At 35.2% G+C, this 23301-nt stretch overlaps 1 protein-coding gene across 5 annotated transcripts in view; it reads left to right on the forward strand.

Moving 5' to 3' along the window:
- Positions 1-16179, forward strand: part of LOC126772156 (protein unc-13 homolog 4B) — a 44570-nt gene extending 28391 nt beyond the window's left edge. For 3 of the 5 annotated variants that reach the window (XM_050492342.1, XM_050492346.1, XM_050492345.1), the window contains exons 3-18: positions 1981-2327; positions 2877-2924; positions 3005-3164; positions 4641-4820; positions 5371-5572; positions 5796-6228; positions 6302-6559; positions 7213-7504; positions 8011-8261; positions 9039-9129; positions 9573-9782; positions 10367-10441; positions 11831-12137; positions 13109-13232; positions 13688-13881; positions 15135-16179. In XM_050492342.1, coding sequence (XP_050348299.1) covers positions 1981-2327; positions 2877-2924; positions 3005-3164; positions 4641-4820; positions 5371-5572; positions 5796-6228; positions 6302-6559; positions 7213-7504; positions 8011-8261; positions 9039-9129; positions 9573-9782; positions 10367-10441; positions 11831-12137; positions 13109-13232; positions 13688-13881; positions 15135-15247 — 3285 coding nt within the window. In that variant the 3' untranslated portion in view covers positions 15248-16179. Of the gene's footprint in view, positions 1-201; positions 431-1980; positions 2328-2876; positions 2925-3004; positions 3165-4640; positions 4821-5370; positions 5573-5795; positions 6229-6301; positions 6560-7212; positions 7505-8010; positions 8262-9038; positions 9130-9572; positions 9783-10366; positions 10442-11830; positions 12138-13108; positions 13233-13687; positions 13882-15134 lie in introns of those variants that run through there. The other 2 variants (XM_050492347.1, XM_050492343.1) reach the window with 2 other exon arrangements.
- The last annotated feature ends 7122 nt before the right edge of the window (positions 16180-23301 follow it).

Consider the following 23301-nt stretch of genomic DNA (forward strand, 5'->3'; position numbering starts at 1 on the left):
TGTATGGCATAAAAATAAAATTAGAAATTCATTTGGCGCCAAAGGTCATTGACATTGCAGTTTTGACAAATATTTTTAAGTAACTTTCAGAGATGAATTAAAAATAAAATGTCTACAATTTTTTTATTTAGTTAAGTTCACATTCGTCTCCGATGGTAGCGCTTTGCGAAAATAGAATCTGGCGGCAGATCGGCTCAATTCCTGAGTCCCGGCCGGACTTGAGCGTAGTTACGACTCGATCGGACTCATCTCGGACGTTTTTAGTTGATTTAAACGATCACCGTAACGGTAACATGTGTTCGCTTTATATGATAGAGTGAGTGAAAAGTAAGTGATCATGAATGGAATGGGTACGCTGAGGACTAAGTTCAGAGGCGTGAAGAAAGAGCTGCTTGATCGCCAGACGAGCATGCTTATACAATCAATGACAGTACGTTGAAAACATTCGTGTATTTAAACCTATTTGCGATAAGATAAAATATCTAAATTTACATTAAAATAAATATATTCGTAACAAAAAAAAATGTTTCGTTAAACGTATGTATCGGATATTTGTATTTTTTTTCTTTAAAATTCAAAATGAAAGATGCTAGTGAGTAAACTATTAAGCCAAAGACATATTTTTCGTGTATTGTTATTATAATAAAAGATATGTCAATAGACAAAAGATATTAGTCACAATTTTTTGTCTTTGCAATATTGAAAGACATACAAATGACTTCAGAGTTAAAAATAAAAACTGTTTGAATTTTAGGTAGGTGTGCAGTGGCAAATATTCACTGAGTCGAAATTTATTTATTTTGATCTTTTTTTCGTAAAAATTTACAGCTATCTCAATCAGGAATAAATATTTGTTAAAGTCGATCAGAGGTATATCGTTGGCGTATAGTGCGTTCATACAGTTTATTTAACAAACCCAATATATTTCATGCACAATAAAAAATTAAAAGAAATAAAAATTGAAATAAGAAATTGATGCCAAAAGCTAGCATGTTCTTTTATTAAGTCGATCTTTGATCTTTTATTACTCTTATAACCTATTCATTCAATATAACCTTCAGGCTGCTTCTGCATATTTAAATATCAATAAACACAGATTGTATTAAGCCGCCGAAGCGGTTAATCGAAAACACCACTGAGCTTTTTCAATCAGATCAATATATTTCCCACGACGGCGCAGTAACCCCGCCGTTATGTAAATACAGGAAAAAATATTGTAGTAGTATTCGACGACGCGACATTTGAACACGGTCGCATAAACCGTGGATCGCTTGTGTCTTGGTAACGAACAATGACACACAATGCGCTCATTTAGTGGGTTCACCGAGTAGTGCGAAACGGGATTTTGTAAAAGGATAAATTGTACGGAGTTCCTTAATAGTTCATGAACCTACGTTATTACTACGACTCATCCGTATGTTAACTAAACCTAATGATTAAACGTTATTGTTATTTAATGAATTAAAGGCTCGTAATGCTAAATTAATGACATTTAAAACGGATTTACGCTTAGTTATTTTATAGTTTTTGTTTGGTATTGTATTTGGTATATTGTATTGCTAATATATTAATATTATTCTATACGTTTTTTTATAAATTTAATAATCAAATCTTAAATTTGTATTGTTTCAAATCATTAAAAAAACCTTGAGACATATGTTTTTCTTTTCCTCTTTTAAAAGGAGTTTTAAATAATTATTCAAGTCTAGTTCTCATTTGTCTTTAGATCTAAGATTTTTAGTTCCGGTCTATTTCATAGAATGCATTTTACAAAACAGAAAAGGTTCGTATAGTGATTCTATGAATAGAGCACTGTCGAAAACCGATGCATTGTTTTATTTACAAAATTGGGTCAGGCGGTTTTTATTTCTCACGAATCTGTTTAATAGCTTACATGTATATTTCGTGCCTTTAAATGAAAACGGCGATTCATTGACGACATCGATCACGTTATTTAAAATATATATATATATATTACAGGTTGATGAATTATATTTGGAGATACTCTATGAGATTTTACACAATGTCGGCGGATGTGACATAGGCTGTGAAGTGGGACAGCAGGCGATGCTGACCTATGTACAAGAAGCGTTCAAAATATCAAACGATAAACACACAGAACTTCTAACGCAAGCTGAGGCCAAGCAGCCACCAGAACTTATGTTAAATGTAGAAGTAGTTGAAGGAAAGGATCTCGTTCCAAAGGATCCGAGTGGTCTTAGTGATCCTTTTGTTACAATATACCTCATGTCCAACTCCTCTCACAGATATAATACGTCTGTAAAATCGGGCACCCTTAATCCAGTTTGGGAGGAACATTTTTCACTGTGAGTATCTTGCAAGTAATCTTAAATATAATTATATCGGAAATTGTTGAATACGTTACGTTATGTACGTTGAATCTTGATAGTGTATGTTCACGAAAACATAAACATTAGTTTAAATAGACGTATATAATCAATCTGACCCAGGTTAAGGTAAACTCTATTTGAGTCTCATCTGACTGATTTGATGATCATGAGACAATAAAAAAAGCCGAGATGGCCCAGTGCTTCGAACGCGTGAATCTTAACCGATGATCGTGGGTTCAAACCCGGGCAAGCACCACTGAATTTCCATGTGCTTAATTTGTGTTTATAATTCATCTCGTGCTTGACGGTGAAGGAAAACATCGTGAGGAAACCTGCATGTGTCTAATTTCATTGAAATCCTGCCACATGTGTATTCTACCAATCCGCATTGGAGCAGCGTGGTGGAATAAGCTCCAAACCTTCTCTTCAAAAGGAAGAGGAGGCCTTAGCCCAGCAGTGGGACATTAACAGGCTGTTACTGTAACTGTACTGTTACTGTATATAATCAATTATCGTATTTTTCAGGCCTATTCCAGGTAACCTTCAGGAGGATTCGCTTTGCTTAGAAGTTTGGTAAGAAAATTACTAAGGTGTTTTCTTTTTTTTCTGTAATTTTCGGTTGAACTTGTCGACTTATGAACGGTTTCTTTCAGGGATTTCGATCCTGCTGAGACGGTTAAAGAGAAAATGACCAAAATATTTGAAGTCAAAGGCGTTAAAGGTCTTCGGAAACTTATGAAAGAAATAGCTATCACAGCATCTACAGGAAAACATGACAACGAGCTTATTGGGACGGCCAATATACCACTCAAGGTAAGGTTTTTTTTTTGTATTTTATTATATAAAGAAGTATAAATAAGTCGTGTTAAAGTCAATAATGGTCCCAGCCCTTTTTTTGAAGTAGAGCTTAATTGACTTCCGGTTTCACTTAGTTCATCACCATATTAGAACCATTATTAAATCATTTGTTTGTCTAAATCACTCTTCATAATCTTATTCCTATCTATCTCTAGATAGGCTTGCAGTGCACGCCACTCTGCTCTGTGAATTTAAAAATATCTTTACCAAATTATATATCGTTGGAAATGGTCAGTAGCGTTTTGACAGTACGACTGCTTTCCACAGGTGGCGCTGCTTATATATACTATTCAATTATCTGCTACACTAAAATTGGTGTTGCAATTATTATTAATCACTTTTTAGATTAACAATGTGATTACTAGTTATTTGTTTTTTTTCAATATTAAAGTTATCATTCCAAATATAAAATTATTCCAATTAATCTTGCGTGGCGCAACTTGTGTTATTTAATTAGCGTACAAGTCATACATGATATATACCCAAACAAGGGATTTCCCGTGTCTGATAATTATATTATGTTGAAGAAAAAAAAAGTAGGTATTCATGCATATGCAAAGGCTGGGAATTACTTTTGAATTGAATATTTGTTTAAACGTAAGCTTTGAAATGGGAAAAACCGTCTTCTCGTAATAATGTTTGGAAATTTATGTTTTTATGTGGTTCACATTTGTTTAAAGTTTAATTAGTTTAAACGATCTATGTTTCTTTTCATATTATATGAAATTTCATTGCTATAATATTATTATAATTTGTTTGGATTTCGATCACGCGCTGCTAATACTGTAAAGGAAAATTATAATTAAACACTAAACTGTTGCTATTTCAAAAGGCTTTGAAACAAGTGTTTGAATATCTCGCCATTGATGTTGTAGCTAACTGAATTACGTTTAAAATAAACTGATATAATGTAAACAGGAGTAAAATTTAATTACAGCATATAAATACGATTGTATATATTTAAGTATCTCTATTTGACTCACTATATAATCAATTATAAATTTTGATTTGTACGATATCACACATGTTTAACAATGTTATGTGGGATGAGAGAGACGTGCATGAGATTGACGATGGTTTTGTGAATGAAAATAATATAATTTTGAAACCAGACGTTAATATTCTCAATTATACAAATTAACAAATAAAAAATTGTAGCTGTAATTTGTTTGTAATTATTTGTACCCTGAGCATTTACAGCCGTAAAAGATAGCCGTTAGAGGCAGGGCTCGAGTTAAAATCCCAGGAGTTTGGTAATTCGGTGTTACTTTTCCTTTTTTTAGGAAGCAGGTAAAGTTATTGATCTTATGGCTGATCTTCCTGTCATTATATCAGGTTGCCGTAAATAATTATGAGAGTGATGGATTTGACATTGGCTGTGGTCATTATTTGTCTAGGATTTTTCATAATTTCAGTATGTTTTTTTTTCAGTCGATTCCAGCAGGTGGAATGGTCATGTGGCTAAATTTAAGTAAAAAGAGCAAACTACGCCGTCAAGGCGTATTGAAAGCGCGTTTTAATTTCTCATCGGAGAAGAACTCGCAGGTAGCAGCTCAAGAGCACAGGCACCTATTGAGGATACTTCTACTTCACGAGCTAGATAGCTCCAAGGTTTGTTTATATTGTCAATAAATACAAGTACACGGAAATACACGAACGGTACGATTAAATGTTTATATCGGCTGTGAATCGCCAGGTAATAAAATTAAATCTAAAACATGATAGTTACGTCATCATTTGCTTCTGTTTGGGAAAGTATAGTGTGTGAACTGCACGAAAATGGATTTAATAAACTGGATTTTTGTCAGTGTAAATGATGTTTTGTCAGTGTTAATTGATTCCTTGCTACTATATAGTAAAAAATACTCAAATACCCATATGGGTATTTGAGGGGCTTACGACAAAGATTAATGTTCGAACCTGTCCCTTTGAACTATCATTACCATTCTTAACATAAACTACGATTAATTGGAAGGGTAAATAGGTATTATTAGTTATTCCTTAAAAAACTGCACTGCTAGCATTTTTTTTTTAAATCGTTATCGATGTGATCATACACACTTATGTATTGAGGTTTCATGACATGTAGCGATAATTATCATAACATTTATAACTTTATAAAAAGTCAGATATCAGAGGTAAAATTTTAAAACTGTGCCAGGTCGCCCCGTACTGGTGGTGCGGCAACTTCAGCGCGGCGGCGGAGGGCGTCCTCACGCAGCACGGCGCGCAGAGCGGCCTGTCGGCGCTCGACAACCAGCTGGCGCAGTGGGCCGTGTTCTGCGCCGTCACCACCGACCACCCGCTGAGCTTCGCCCTCTTCAACGGCCTGCTCGATAAACTCACCAAGCCCTTGCAATCTGGTAGGTTTTTGCCTTATCGTTAATGTTTAACGGAACGCTTATGTTTTTATTTATATTACTCAATAATATATATTTATTAGTTTTCTTTAATTGTAAATTATTTCTATGACCATCAAGGTGGATGCGTGGATGTTTTTATATTTTCACACAGTTGTCTTGATGTTTATATATATTTAAGAGAGAACTTCGATTCATGTTAATATTATTATCGTTGCGTTTTCAGGTCGCGTGAATGAAGAGGATGTTAAGCTCTTCTGGGATGGAGCGAAAAAGTTGCTTCCGACATGTTTTAGCCATATCAGAAAATTGAGGAAGAAGACTGCGGGCGATAAGACCGTCATGAAAACCTTAAGGGAAGTTTTGAAAATACTTTACAAGCTATCGTCGTTAGACTTGCCGGAGTCGATAGATTTGTTTCCGGTGAACTTGTACGGTTGGTTGAGAGATAAGGACGACGGGAGCAAGCTAACGATTCCAGAAGTATTGAACCAGGCGGCTATCCAAGGTGCGTCCGACTGGTTCGTTCACATTCTTGACAATAACGAATGCAAAGATAAAACCGAGGAGTCGAGGCTGCAGCATCTGATCAGAGTCATACAGTTGGTTCGATCGGATCTTCAAAGAGCTGTTGAATACTTTGATAGAGTTTTCGTTGAGTAAGTATACTGTTACAAGGATTTGTTGCAAATATTATAACAACATTGTAAATTATATTTATCCGCCTTGCAGAGTAATGAGTTTCCCATATTCTAAAACACTTTATGGTGTTTACGAGGACAAGATAGCTTCGTTAGTGGAACCAGAAGTTATAGAAGTCTGCAAGAGCTTAAAACGTTTACGGTATAGCGAAGGATCGACCAATAGCATACATTTGGCTGGTGGTATTAATGGGGAAACTGGTTTGGGAACGCCAGATGTCGGTTCCGAACCGTTGGCGATGGGAACCACGCTGTTCGAACTATACCTTGCGTTGCAGAGATTTTTGACGTAAGTTTATTTTTAGATAGCATATTTGTTTAACGATTTAATTTGATATTTACATATAATATATTACGACAATTTTAGCATAACATGCAAAAAATTCTTTATTTTAAATAAAATTCGTCTTAATGAAAAATAATTTTGACGCGCGATAAGAACGTATAGACACTAGTTTCATATAAAACGAGGGTATGTGTTTTACCTGAGACTAGCTGTTCCGTTTCACCCTCGTTAAACGTTAATCACAACACCACCCACGAAATTATATGTTACATTTATTAATAAATGGGAAATCTACCTTAAAAAGTTTTATTTTAAATACGACTCGAAGTTTTTCAGATTAGCGTGATCGATCAAAACTCTCTTCACCTTAATTGATAAAAAAGTAAAGTAAAGTAACAGCCTGTTAATGTCCCACTGCTGGGCTAAGGCCTCCTCTCCCTGTTGAGGAGAAGGTTTGGAGCTTATTCCACCACGCTGCTCCCATGCTGGTTGGTAGAATACACATGTGGCATAATTTCAATGAAATTAGACACATGCAGGTTTCCTCACGATGTTTTCCTTCATCGTTAAGCACGAGATGAATTATAAACACAAATTATATTATTGATAAAGATAACATTGAAATATATTTAATATATAAATATAATACGTTGCAGGTTGGGTCAAGGTTTGAATGAGACAGATTGGAATTCCTACAGCATTTCCAAATTTCACGGCTGGTTCTTTGGGGGAGTCGCCCAGTGGCTGGACATAGCGGCGTATAAAGCTCTCACTCGTATCGAAAAAGCCGTTGAATTGGATAACTTAGTACCCGTCGACTCGAATGTGAAATATAGCAGTTCAGGAGTAGACACCTTAGCGATATTCTATCAGATCAAGATATTCTGGCAGCAATTGGCGTGGCCGGACGTCGAGGGTTGTTACACATTTGTCGCTAAAATTATTGATGTGAGTATTCAGTGTTTTTGTTACTCACTAGCTACCCGTCCCGGCTTACGGTCAAAAAACGTTTATGTCGTGATATTGTAAAGTGCCCAGTCGGCATTTTTTGGACATCTTAATAATTCATCATTATGTTTCGGACAATTTATGCAAAACATTTATGAAACACTTACGAGTAAGCCTTCCTCGTTATTCACGTCGTTCATTGGTGAAAACTTTATGAAAATCCGATTCGTAGATTTTGATTTTATTACGTTCAGACATAAAGACAGATAGATAGACAGACGCACCGGGGAATTTTGTTTTAATATGTTGTGATTATTGGTGAGATAAGGACCGTTGATTTTCTATGTCATTAATTTGTATCAAACTAACTCTGTGATCGTCGGTGAAGAAAAACATTAGAGGAAACTTACACGGTACTTGACCAGGTCAGGTGATCCTGCAGTCCTTCCACCTTGACATCGACGAGTTTCTTAGATGGTTGTATAAGATGTGTGGACGTGCCGCAGGACATCTGCCGCTGCTGCGTGTTCTACTCGGACCGCATGTCGGCGCGCGTGGGCGGGGGGTTCGGGGGGCTCGGGGGGCCCGCGGGGGGCTCGCCGTACGAGGCGCGCTTCGAGGTGACGACGGAGTGGTGCGTGGCCATCAACAACATCGACTACGTGCGCCAGAGCCTGCCGCCCTTCGTGTGCGAGCTCGACATGGACACCATCGTGCGCCGCATGTGCGAGGCGCGCTCGCCGCTCGAGGCGCAGAGGTACTCTACCACTCGTACCACTCTCTAACTCTTTATACTGTCAATATCAACGTGTTGTGTTCTATGTAAATACACTGGTTTACTAATCCATCTAACTGAAACGCAACAATACAAACGTATTAATGTTCGTCGGTAGATATTTCGAGTGAAGGGTAGCCGTCTCTATCACCGGTAAAACTTGGTGAACGGCATGAAGTTAAACAATTATCCGAAAAACGTATTTCCGGTTCGGTAACTCATTGTTTTACTTCGTGCCGTTCATACGATAACACGTAAATGTACGTACCGATAATAGCTGAAATATAAAGTCCGTACCGTAACCGTAACAGCCTGTGAATGTCCCACTGCTGGGCTAAAGGCCTCCTCTCCTCCTTTTGAGGAGAAGGTTATAAAGTCACCGCTCGTAAAAATCCCACTACTGGCAAAGATCTCCTAAGGGAAAGGCTTTGTTTTCACTAATCCTCTTCATACTAATATACAGCAAAATTTCATCTGACACATGTTTTCTCGCCATGCTGGCCAAATACACCGTGCACGAGATGAATTATAGCAACATAAATACACACATAAATTTAGATTACAATATACTTGCTAAAGATCCACGTGATCAATTCACTTTTTTCAACACGGTGGAAACCTTCATATTCAAATTTAAGTAATAAGCTAAGGTATAATTAGCCCTGGATCCAGGCGGAGAATGTCACGTGATCGGCACGTCTACCTACTGGGCTTTATCGATTTGTTGAGTTGAATATAATAAAATAAAATTTTATACAGGTGCAAGGAGACATTGGAGAACGTCATCGCAAACGCTATTGATACGGTTAAAAATAAAATCGTCGATTTGCTGGAGATTATGATAAAAAAGGTAATTTTTTTTTTTACTCTAACATACATCAATTGTGTAGTTGACATTTTGTCTTGTATGAAATCCCTATATAGCTATTACTTTTTTAAAATTACTTCTCAAAATGTATATATTATCGATTTTTTATTTAAAAGTGAATCAATGGAAATAGCTCAGCTGATGGTAAACCGTCTACCGCCGTCCATACACATACGAACTGTAAAAATACAAAATATTCCTGGGGACATTATTCATGTAAAATAAAGTAGCATCCCTTGTGTCTGTAGATAATTAAATTTTTCATTTGAGTCTTAAAATTACACGTAAATACTTATTAAAATGCAATTCATTTTTTTATCCAACTTTGTTTTTCAAATGACAAAGTTCCGAAAAATTTAACGAATTTAGCTGAATACTAATTTAATAGTTAAAGTTTTTAAAGAAAGTAATACATAATTTTTCAGATGATGCCCTCCATCACCCGTTTCCTCATAGAAGGTGCGGAACTACTCCACCAGGACTGTTCAAGCATGGACCGAGTGATGAGATACTTGGAAGCCAATTTGGATACCTTGTATCAGCATTTGAACAATGAGAACTTCTCTAGAACCTTGGATATAGTTTGGGAACAGCTCGGGGAAGTTTTATATGAACTAATACAAGCTAATCTTGAGGTATGCCAGTCTATTTATTTACTGGATTTCATGTTAATTCCTAATAACATTGGTATATAGCTATTATTTAATTATTTATTAACTTGTTTATAATAATCTAGGTCCAGGAAGGAATCAAAGCATGTCAGACTGTCATATATGATGACCATTAAGTTTTTTTTTAATATATATTTTTTTAATAAATTACTTCATTTAATAATATGTATTTAAAATTAAAGAAAATTAAGGAAAATCTTTTTAACTTTTAAATTGTAATCTCAGTTTATTTCTTAGTTTCTTTACTGGACCTCAAACGTATTATATTAACTGTATTTTAATCATCGTTTTAACTAACTCTTATTAATCTTTAATTTGTAGAAAGAGAAAATCGCTACCCGTATCCGCTTTTTTAGGCGTAGATATTTTGGCAAAAACAAAGTATCTCCAAACATTTTATTCTTTCGGGTAAATAACGTTGCATATATGTCGCACGCAATTTGCATTATTACGAGTAGAGATAGCACAATAATTATTATGTTATTTTGTGTTTGATATTTTTATTTGAATTTATTTTCGCTGGTATTATAAAAGTGTTTGTTTAATAGCACCGAAGGGCAAAGATAACTCGCTATATCGACCCGAGGCGTATGACAAAATCGGCAGCCGCCATCTTAGACGCGGTAAATCACAGATTATATAAAGCACCGTGTATGTTACTGTTTGTGCCTTTCCGACATAGCATGGACCCTGCCACGAACTGTTTCAGAAGTCAAGAGATTAAATAAATATATTAAATGACATAAAATACATTGTGAAATAATAATTTTACAATGTAATATCATAAAGCATTAGATAAACCTTACATACATACAAATTATCTGATATATTAATTAAAGGAACATGGTTATAATAAAACCATGTTTCTAGTCCCGGATCTACAAACTTTCCGAAACGGGCTATAACTTAACATGAGCGCAGATTGTTCACAATTTGAATATAATTATATTAAAAATCACACAACAGAAATATATTCAAGCTGAAATTTTATTAGTTGTCCATTGATTTATTTCATTTTCAAATATATTATGTTTTACTGACCTTTTCAATAGTAACCCGAAGAAGTTTCAAGTGAATGGTATCATAGCTCTGGGGCTAAGATTGCCAAATGGTATGGATAGCTCCAATTAAATGTTTTTCTTTCTATAAATATCTTTATATAGTTGAGTTTAACAGGGAACATGCTATTAGTGTACAAATAGCACAGGATGTTACAATGTGGGCTTCGAAGTGTATTTGGTTGTATGTTATGTATGTATGCCGAAATATCGTCCGCTTTTTTAGTTTGTTTATATTATGTAGACGTTTGTTAAGGCATATTTGCTTTATGATGAAAAATTTATATAAATTTCTTATTATAGGATGAACGAAAATGGGATTTATTACTTTAAAAATGAGGAAAATATCACATTTCATTATTATTTTATAACGTATATATTTTAAATTTTTATTAATATCATTGTAAAATGTTCAAGTAATCGATTGTCCCTTAGTGACTTAAGAATTTCAAAATTTAAAAAAAAATCCACCATTTTGTAGAAATTTGACATAATTTTTTAAATGAACGGACTTACTTCTTTTATGTTTTGTGTCATACTTTACTCCAATGTATATTTCATGTATAAGTAGCTAAGCGCATGCGCTCATTTAAAATGTTATCCTTTCTTTATTTATATATTGTAAGTTTATTAGTTTAAAATGGATGATAGACCATAAATAAGAGATTGAGCTTGAGATGCATGGAAATATTCTGTTCCATTGATATATTGTCAATAGAAGTGTCTCGATATACTTTTGCCTAAATGTGCATGAACAGTGACATATCCAGTTATAAAAATATTTTTATATCATTTTTCTGACGATTCTACAAGTACAAAAAAAGTATTGATTAAAACATATTTATATAACTGGAATCAATGGTGGATGGTATCATTCTGGTAATGGGGATTTGTTATTTATGTGATGTCTTTCAAAAGACAAAATATCTGACAGAATAATGGGAATTTTTACAGAAACGTCGTCCACCATCGTTCTTTTCCAATCTCCATGAATGCCTTAAAATAATGATCCGTTCGTTCAGACAAGACAATAAAGAGATATACACGTCAGAGACGTTGAAACGTGTCGAATATTTGTTGAAAATCCACGGCATGGAGACGAGGGAGTTGATCCACCAGTATCATTTAGAGAGGTGGCAGGAACAGCAGGCTATTACCGAACCTAAGATGGGCCTGTTGACAGTTCGAGCGCAGTTCATTGACGATAATTTGAAGATTGAAATCATGAACGCTAGGAATCTAATGCCAACTGATTCGAATGGTAAGTTATTTTATGTATACAAATGTGAGTGTAAAAATGTCTTCCGAAGTAAATTTCACAATAGCCAATCAAATCAAATTATTTTTATTCAAATAGATTTTTACGAGTACTTTTGAATCAAACGCTATACCTGTAAACTAGCTGTCAGTGCAAGTACATTAAAGTAACATGTCCCATTGCTGGGTTAGGAGCTTATTCCACCACGCTGCTCCAATGCGGGTCGGTGGAACACACATGTGGCAGAATTTCAGTGAAATCGGACACATGCGGATTTCCTCACGATGTTTTCTTTCACCGTCAAGCAAGAGAATGAATTATAATCGCAAATTAAGCTCATAAAAATTCAGTGGTGCTTGCCCGGGTTGAACCCACGATCATCGGTTAAGATTCACGCGTTCTTACCACTGGGCCAATTCGGCTTGGCAAATACATACAATACCATATTGTTATTCCCTAACGTTATAAGCGTTGTATGTATAAGTTTGTATAAGTTATGTATGATCAGCCGAATAATCAACCGCTTTACTGCGTGCTTTGAAACACAGGAGTGTTACTGCTAATATTTTAACACCAGACTGCTAATGAGAGTTATGTGGCAGAAATACTCACGTATTGCTCCGACTTGGGGTTCGAAGCAGAGACTTTGGAACCTAAAGCATTGTATGTTAGCTACTAGGTCATCGAGGGCATTATAATGTGGATTGGCAGGGGTCACTGCAAATTTGGTGCTCTCCACACAAAAACCTCTAACATTAATAAATAAAAACAATCAACAAACATCAATATGTAATTTATGCACCGAAATCAACGGTTGTCATTGTTATTTAATTGCCAAAAAAAGGAAATTTTAGTCTTTTAAAATGACGATTGAAAGTGCTCATATAAGGGTATTGGAATGACATATTTTAATTTTGATTTCATGAATGAAACATAAGATATACAATTAACTATATTTTATTTCTTATTTAAAGGTCTGTGCGATTCGTACGTCCGCGTGGGTCTCCTCCCTGAGGATACTTTTGCTAATGTCGAAAAGCCAAAAACTCAAACGCACAGCAAGAACCTCTTCCCACTATACGATGAAATGTTTCTAATGTAAGTATTTTCAGGGTTATTTGTTAAATAGTATCACAATTTTTATACATATATTTATTATGTAATTGTAATTTTACAAATCATCTTTTAATATTCAAGCCCCAGACAGGGCTTAGTTGAAAGCTATTATGGAGGCTCACCTTCTGGCTCGATGGTACGCTAATCACAGAAACTTGCTAAGTTACAAATTGATACGACAGACATACAGAGTACGTTACATGGGCTTTAAAGATTTGTTTACTTACTGACATCGTTAACAACAAGATATATGGCGTGTAAAACGTTTATGCTGGCGGGGTTGGGTTCAGTTACCAAAATGTTGGTTGAGGGGTTTATTTTTAAATGCGCTAAGTAAATATCAGAGAATTCCCCTACTCGACACTCACGACACTAACACGCTCAGAACACTCGTATGCAAATCGTGCATAGTCAGTAAAGTCTCCCCCCCCCCCCAGCCCGCTGTCGGGCGAGCAGCGTCGCGCGGCGGACGCGCTGCTGCATCTCGTGGTGAAGGACAAGGACATGTTCAGCGTCAGCAACACGTTCGTGGGGGAGGCCTACCTGCACTTCGCGGACGTGCCCGCCACGCCCGCGCCCATCGCCAGCCTGCCGCAGGTGCACCTGCCGCTGTCGCGACCCGGCAACATAGGTAACGACCACGCCTTTCGACGCTTGACTTGATATGACTTTGCATTTCATCATTTATTATATTTTAATTTGTGACTTATAATGATGATTTATTTCGGGCTAGCGGAGAGAGTTGAGAACTAATTTTACTTGCTTCCAAAAATGAGTAGGTAGACTGGCTAATAGGCCTGTATTAGACACGAGAGCAAGTGATCACCAGCGCCCGTATAATTACATAGCTTACATTGTAAATGTGCCATTAACCTCGTTAACTAGGATGTTATGTCCCTTGTGCCTATTTCACTAGTTCTTTCCGCTTCAAACCGGAACACAAAAGTACTAGTGGTAGTAGTAGTATATGTGGTAAGTGGATGGTACCCGATCAGACCCACAACAAAACTGACAACTCCCTAACTCCAGATTGCTGATTAATTCTTGGGACCTAATAGGTCCTATTATTTTTCCGACCCGCAATTCGAATCCGTGGAACCATCTATGTAGTGAAGGAAATAAAATATACAAACATTAAATATCTATTTGTCCGATGGTACGTACTCTCTATCCTTTTAAGATAGATTAAACGCTCACAAATGTATTGAAAAATGTCTTCTACAATAGATTTTTTGAGTTATCTGACTCAAAAAAGTGACGAAAATTCGTACGTTGTGATTTTTTTCAAAGGAATTTTTTATGTTATGAATGACGAGCGGGTCATTCAACCCAGTAACTATTTATAATAGTAATTAGTAATTGTTTATGGTGGCTCTTCTACTATTTTAATTGTAATCAAGTAGTCACATTTAAGTTTTAATATCTATTGTGCATTTTTGTACATTAATTTAGAAGTAAAATACTTCTTTTTAATAAAAAAACTGTAATAAGCGTCTTGCGCGTTAAATAAAAGAATGTTATGTTATGCAAAGTAAAGTAACAGCCTGTGAATGTCCCACTGCTGGGCTAAGGCCTCCTCTCCTTTTTTTGAGCTTATTCCACCATGCTGCTCCAATGCGGGTTGTCTGAATATACATGTGGCAGAATTTCTGTGTTTTAAATTAGACACATGTACGTTTCCTCACGATGTTTTCCTTCACTGTCAAGTACGAGATGAATTATAAACACAAATTAAGCACATGAAAATTCAGTGTTGCTTGCCCGGATTTGAACCCACGATCATCGGTTAAGATTCACGCGTTCTAACCACTAGGCCATCTCAGCTCATGCTATGTATACCTTCGCAAATGTTCGATAATATTTTAAGTTTTATTTATATTTCAGACGGCGACGCGATGAAAGCCTTAGAGTCTAGACAGGGCGACAAGCAAGCACGTGAGTTCCTCAAGAAACAAAGGCAGAAAATGCCAAGTAAACAATTCTTCTCGCTTGGTTGATGAAATAATTCTATACGATTTCTACTTGCTAATATTGAATCAGGCGACTGAAAATTTGTACAAAAGGATACTTAATTATACATTTTGGAATATACTCGTAATAAAATAAGGCATTGATAATTTTGTGTAATTCAACTTCATTATTACCATTGTCTTATTATGTATATCTAAATATATCATACGTTCGCTATTATTAGAAAATAAAAAAAAAATACTTTTCTATTTTCAAAAATAAGTATCTAAAAGTTCTAAATTGTCAAGATGAGTTTTTTTTAATGTATGTGGCAATAATGTCTATTTGACGTTTAAATTACTGGCAATAAAAATAGACTGATAGGTGGCTTCTAGATGTAGCGTATTTTTATGAATATTATAGTATATTTGTTTTTTTTTTTTTTTAATTTATGAATCTCTATTAAAGAGCAAAAATCTTTAACGACAAGATCTCAAAAGATAATTTATAAAGGAGATTATAAATTTGTGAAACGCGTAGTCGTAATTTCTATTTGGTTTGTTTTTTTTATTTATTAAATAAAATAAATACTGATACAGTAATATGCAACGGAGCTATTTCTGTCTTTTTAGTATTTCGTATGCCAATAGTTAAGTTTAAAAGATAAGTATAGTGTGAATGTTAGCGCTTTTATGGAAATAATTGTTTTAAATATAAAGTCTTATTGTTCGGTAGTTGCTGTATTCTGTGATAATGATATGTGCCTTATATATTATATAAATATATATATATATATATAACACTTGCGCACAACATGTGTTTTGAAATTGTTAAATTCCTTTGTCTTTACGGAATTTTATGTAAATATTTTCTTTATATGTCTTTGTTCAAAATTAGCTCGTTTCGACAGACTTTAGTCAATGTTATATACTTTACATTTTTTATTTATTCGTGTCAATAAAGCCGTTTTAAATGCAAATATGTGTTTCATTATTCCTTATGTTCTCGATTAGGTACGCTTCTGGCGTTGGTCTCGAATAACTTTATTTGTTTTCGTATATATTGTGTTGTATCGGATTGTCATTTACTTTCCATAAAGGAAATTAAAAAAGAAAATGAGTAAAAAGAGGGAATGTCAAATTGCTCATTTGAATGTGTGTTATTATTTTGATATTCCGTATATACATTTAGATTCAGCTTAGGCTTTGGCAATGAGTACACACTTATCATTCTATGGACAGGCCACGACTGAGAGAGTTATGAGGAATGCTCTGTGTCGAATTATTTTTTTTAACATATTTATATAGAATGTTTGAGAGATCGCTTTGTTTGATATAACATAATATATTCCAATTTTTTCCGTGAAGACGTGAAACTCAATATATATAAAAACAGGTATATATCTGTTTGTGAGTAATATACATCATCGTTTGACCGAACACTAATGAAAGATAAAAAACAATAAGTGTGTCATTGTTTTAATCCGCCAATAGATGGCGCTGAGGCTTCAACATCTTTACCGTTCAGCTGATTTCCATGGCATTAGATGAATTTTACACAGGGAGAACTACGGTCTGAGTGGTATCGCTCGTATAATATAAAAGCTAAACTAAGTATTATTATATAATTCCCAATAGTAAAGTATTTAAGTGCTGTAAATATATTTAATTATTTTGCGTATTTTTTTTCGATTACAATATAACACATGTAAATGATAATTATCGGATTGTAATTTAATGGCTACAAAAAGAAGTTCGAATACTTAAAGGGAACTAAATAAAACAAACTAGTTTAGGAAATGTTTGATGTTTCGCGTTATTTCCTTTGAAGTTTTAATTGTTGATTAAAAACTGAGTAAGTTTACATAAATTTACATACTTTACGCAGTAATTAATTTGTTACAAATTATTCAATAATTTATACAAACAGCTAATTACATAAATTAATATATGTATATTGTATATGTAGGTTAAAAACCTAATCGTACTTCTCTTAGACGAATGTTTCTAAACGTTTTTCATAGCGCGACCCCATTCGAAAAACAATTTCCGCGACCCACTACCCCCTACTAATGTAACTAGTTTTTTTTTTAGAAATATCTATGCAAAGACGTTTATCTTTACATAAAATTGGGACTTAAAGTTAATATCATTTGTTTTAAATGAAACACAAAAAAACCGCGAAACAGACTCAGCGGCATTATTGTTTTTTTTTACAATTGTTTGCTTATAATTACTATAATTATACGTTAGCTGAAGGCGGCTATTCAAAAAGTAACCTATTATAGTAACTTTTAACAAGAAACCTTCTTTAATTGTAAAACAAGTATTTATATGATATGTAATGTCCTAGTCGGATAGCAGAGGTAACAAGTTTTTGTTGGTTCCTTCAAAATTTAAAAGATAAGTTCATTTAAATAAGCATTTAAAAAAATGGTTCGGATTTTAGATTCTTCCCAGAAGAACCGGCAAGATACTCAATAGGTTACTCTTCATCAATCATAGTTACATGTAATAACCATAAATTCATTCCTTTTGACTTTTATCGTAGGTTCAGTTTAATCGCTGTTTTAGAGAATAGAAAAAGTTTCTAGTATGTGTTTGAATAGAATACCAGCGCCAAACCTTCTCCTCAAAAAGGTAGAGGAGGCCTTAGCCCAGTAGTGGGACATTAACAGGCTGTTACTGTACATATGTGTGAGAGTTATGAGTTTAGTTAGTTGTCAGTCAATGTTTAATTACCAATATAATAAATTTAGCAAGTGAGAATAATGACGAATAAAATGTATTCATTCCATTTTCATTTTTAAAGTGACTACAATCTCTGGGATATTACTAATTTATAACGGTATACGATTCCGATTCTATTCTTCACAAAAATAAATCTCACTTGAATACTAACTGGGAGCCAATTCTACTAATTTGTAATGCCTACGATACATTCCCGATCCAACTTCGACTGAAACGCAACTCGATCGTTGTGTTAGTAATAATAATAATAATAAATATCCTGGGACATTATTTACACTCGGCCATCTCATCCCAAGCTAAGTTGAGCTCGTACTATGGAAACCAGACAGCGGATATACTACATGTACTACTTTTCTTTTGTAAATACATACTTATATAGATACACCCACATTCAGGACAAACAGACATGTTCATGCACACAAATGTCTGTGCTGGGTGGGAATCGAACCCATAACAATCGACGTAAAATGCGAGTATCTACCAACCACGCCAACCGGCTCGTCAAGTAAAATAATAAATAAATAGTAAAAAAATATAACGGTTATACAGCAACGATTACGTTTCGATTGGATATGAAAATTTGTTAGTAGAAATAGTCCTCTGTATTGGTACGCCTCATACCGAGAGGTCACGACGAACAGGTTTTATAAAACAGTATTAAATTGATATATTCCAAATGAAAGCTCAGAAACATGCTTTAATTATTACCTCTATCATACGCTGGGGTATGATAAATTAATCTTCAATTTGAATATCGCTTAAACATTATCTCTGATCGCAGTTTTATTTGCAATTTCATTCAAGAGGATCAACTTCGTCCAATGTGAACGTTGGAAAAAAATGCATCGGTAAATAACACCGAAATGTTAATTCGACATCGTTTATAGCAAATTAATTAAGCGACGCCACCGACGCCGTACCGCGGTAGCCGACGGTCTCTCAAAAGTCGATGTTATTACTTCATGCATATAAAGCGATAATAACTGCTACCGACTTTGAACCTATGTAAGATTATATGTGTCCATTGTACGAGATACGTTATTCATTTTTACGGATATAACATTCTGATTATAACTCATTTTTATGAGACGTCTATTGGCGTCCTAGTGGGTCGACTCGTATGCCGTGACATCAAACGGCAGCGTTACCTTTATCGTAATGTCACCCTTCCCGCTTTACGCCCTTGAGTGTGCGTAGCGCACATACTTACTATATTCCTTTGTTCTATATATTATTTATTTATTTAAACAGTTATGTTTTTTATTATATAAATAATTATAATATAATATAATATAAGTACACGTGCTAAACAATTTTAAGGTAGCATTTTAAGGTAAATATTTATCTGTGACCGTCCCGTGACGGCTACATTTTTTGTAGCTGTAATTAATACTGGTGGTAGGGCTTTGTGCAAGCTCGTCTGGGTAGGTACCACCCACTCATCAGATATTCTACCGCAAAACAGCAATACTTGATATTGTTGTGTTCCGATTTGAAGGGTGAGTGAGCCAGTGTAATTACAGGCACAAGGGACATAAAATCTTAGTTCCCAAGGTTGGTGGCGCATTGTCTATAAGCGATGGTTGACATTTCTTAGAATGCCAATGTCTAAGGGCGTTTGGTGACCACTTACCATCAGGTGGCCCATATGCTCGTCCACCTTCCTATTCTATAAAAAAAAAAAATAGATTTTGATTATAATTATAACTATTCCGGTCTAGCACTAAGTATTCATATAATTGATTGTAAAACAAATGATATATCCACACATTGTGTTCTCAGTATATCTTTTCTAAAAAAAAATTATTTACATCATTGTTTGAATATTATGTTCATTTCCAGGGAGTATCACAATTATAGGAATTTATAGGAAAATATCGTTTTATAAAAAATGCAGACTATGTAAGAATTTTAATTGTTAATTGAATTAAATTGTTTTCGTCTGCGTCTACCGCCGCGTTAGAGGAGAAGAGTGGTAGGTATAAAGAGCCTATATGATTGCTTGGGATTCAAGCTTGCTTAATATCAAATTTTATCAAAATCGATATAGTGGTTTAGTGGACAGACAGAGGTACTTTCGCATTTATAATTTTATTTTAGACACGACTGTCTCGTTGGTCTAGTGGCTAGATGTAAGGTCGCAAATCTCAGGTCGGGCCAATAATAAGTTACTGGGCTTTTCTGTCAAAAATTCTCAATAGGAGCCCGGAGTCTGGAAGTTGGTAGTGTGTACATTCCCGTAACTCGGAAAGCTCGTAAAGCCGTTAGTCCTGTGCTTTAACTCTTTCCGGTCGTGTCGGATTGCCGTCCTATCGGATTATGAAAGCTAGGGAATAGGAAAAGTGCACCTGTGTTTGCGCACACATTTGTACACTATAATATGTCCTGCGCAGTTGGCTAATCTCTTGAGATTGGCCGCCGTGGCCGAAATCCTCTAGAGGACCTTAATAATAATTATAGATAATATTTAATTTTACTATATTATAATTATATTACAGAAAATCGAATGATTTTAAGCATTCATCAACTTATATGAACTAGGTATAAATAGAAAAAAAACTAGATATCAGAGCTATGCAATGACAACTAGTTTTATACTATTGGTCTGCATAATAATTAATTTATTTGCATATGATCTGCACACGAACTAACATTCCTGTCTCAATACGCAATAGTGGTATGCTACTTTGTTTTATACAAGTCTGTCATATTTTACTCATTTTATTTTAAATACATTGAATTGTCTATAAGCTGATGGGCATATTTTGAATGTATATATATACTATATGTAATATTTTTAAGTATGAAAACCTTTTTTTTTATTTATATTTGATTATTAAACTGCCATCTGACGTAGCTTTGGTTATACATTATACAGCCAACATCATTGGTTACATTATTATTTTGTAGTATTACGTAAAAGTGTGTTTCTATATACTCGTAGTTAATCGTACTCCCTCCTCAGTTCGAGTCAAGTGGAGTCGTCTTAGTTTATAAGCTCGCGTATCGAACGACCTATATCATCCAACTGTCATATGTCATGTCACTCGAAATTGAAACTCGAATTAATTAAAATGTCACGGAACAAAGGGCAATTAGACGTGCCGGGCGGAGGTGGAAACGCGGTATCAAATGAAACATCTTAGCGAACATCGGCGGCGCCTTTCATGTGCCTCCCTTCGCTTTGATCGCGCCGCGCCGACAATCCGCCTCACTACTTATCGGGTCAGATTTATTGTGATTCGGAGACTGAGCGTGAATCGCACTACTACGTTACTCGAACTCGCTCATTCGTATTTCGCTTGCTTATTCACGCAGCGTGTGCACTGTCACCTGCAAAAGTGTTCTGTCGCTAATTAGCGGCAAGCCCCGCACGTGTCATCTAATCCACTTTCGATACCGGTTGCACGGGTGGAAATCGACGGGTTAAATGGAAAATAGATTGGAATATAAATCAATGTATTCATTTAATAATAAAACGCAATGAAAGATATTCTGTTGAGAATTTAGCTATTATTATTTTTTAAATCGTTTTATTAGGATTTTGTTTTGTTTATAACAAATAAAAAACAAATAAATCTAAGTACGTACATAATCCCACATGCAGTGTGCGCTGAATAATTCTCCTTGTTTTGCACAATGTAATTACGAATTATAATGCATGAATAATTTTATTACGCATTGAATAATGATATATAGAATGAAATTAACATTTGTAGCATTGCAGCAATAAATCAAATAATTATTGCTATTTTATACTGAATACATCAACTCGATGTTAGCGATTGTACGTCTAAGCGTTATGGAGTAAGGCGATTAATTTTTTTACTGTACCACGGCCCGGGAGCCGGTGCTCCAGTAGCGCGTCTTTCTGTAAAAACTACACTATTATTGCCTGCTTTTATGTAAGGTGACTATCGATTTAAACATTAACAGTCGTATGTTGAATTAAATCAAAGTAACTTCGAGTTTCAAATGTATGAAATAATATATTATCAATTTGTTTGGATTTTATTATATCCGTAAAGAAAAAACAATTTTAAAAGATTATATTTCGAATAAAGATAAATAAACGATGATGTTTTTATTATATTGATAATAAACTTGTGCTTTATTGTATAAAAAAGCTACTCAAAAGGCGGTACCGTAACTCATTTTAAAATTTCCTGTTTACTACCTCTATAAATTAATAAGACCCTATTAAAGGAGCGTATAAAAAACTTTTATTAAGCTTATTGTTATGGAAAATGGACTGGATAATAGTCGCCTATATTGAAGCTCCTTTATACGAACGTTCCGACTAAGTCATAATGGGGCTGAATAATAAGCAATAAAGACTTTGAATGATCTAAATGGTTTTTTCTACCGTTGTGTCGTATGAGTACTGAGTAGTAGCACGCATTTCTTTTTGATGCCCTGATTTATTATACGAATTGCTAGATGCTGTATCAGCAGTTGATAAAATAAGTTTAATGCGACTCAGTCGTATATCAGAGTCGGCATCATAAAGGTGGGTACCAACTGTCAAAGGGCTCATTGTGGCGGCTTTGCTTTATGATGGCATTTTTACATGCAGGTACAGGCTTTGAGCGCTTGCCGAGCCGCCTGCCAATTATATTCTACTTAGCTCTGTGTCCACATTCCTTCATCTGATCTACGGATAAGTCTCACTCTCTATCGTTATCAAATATATTTTTTCCCACGAATATGATACTAGAGATACGTCTGTATGGAGCGAGAATGTAAATTATTGACCATTTTGTTAATAGATATTTAGATACGACATTTAATGATTACAGAATACGTCGTTAAAAGGATCGACGCACCTTGGCTTTGGAGTTTGGGAGAGATAAAAATAACATAATTTAATCAATCAATCACCAATTTAAAAGCCAAACAAAAAGGTAGCGGCTGAGATAAATATAAGAATTTGTAGTCTTAACTGCGCAGTAAATAAGATCAAATAAATTCTCGAAGTATTAAACGATTCTGGAGTTTTGGCGCGCACCTGTTCGCAAGAATGCTCGTGAAAGAGAGTTATAAAATCAAATAAGGTGCAAAATATGTTCAAAAGAAACACGTGTGTACATAGCGCAGCTAATCTTGTGCGAAAAGGCGCGAATGCGGACCGCGGTCGCGGAGGGCTCGTCCGGTACGTAGCGGGCGGAGCGGGTAGAGCGGGCGGTGCGCTGACAGGTGCGGTCGTGGGGGGTGCACACTGGGGTTGCGAGGGGAGGGGCGAGCCCGCGCGGCGCCCGCGCAGCTCGCGTGGCCCACTCGCCTGAGTCACGCGCGCTTGGTAATGCTTGCATAATAATAATGACGGATGCCGATCGCGCGGCGGCCCCTTT

Source organism: Nymphalis io, chromosome 12 (genome assembly GCF_905147045.1).
Source record: "Nymphalis io chromosome 12, ilAglIoxx1.1, whole genome shotgun sequence".
NCBI classification, from domain to species: domain Eukaryota; kingdom Metazoa; phylum Arthropoda; class Insecta; order Lepidoptera; family Nymphalidae; genus Nymphalis; species Nymphalis io.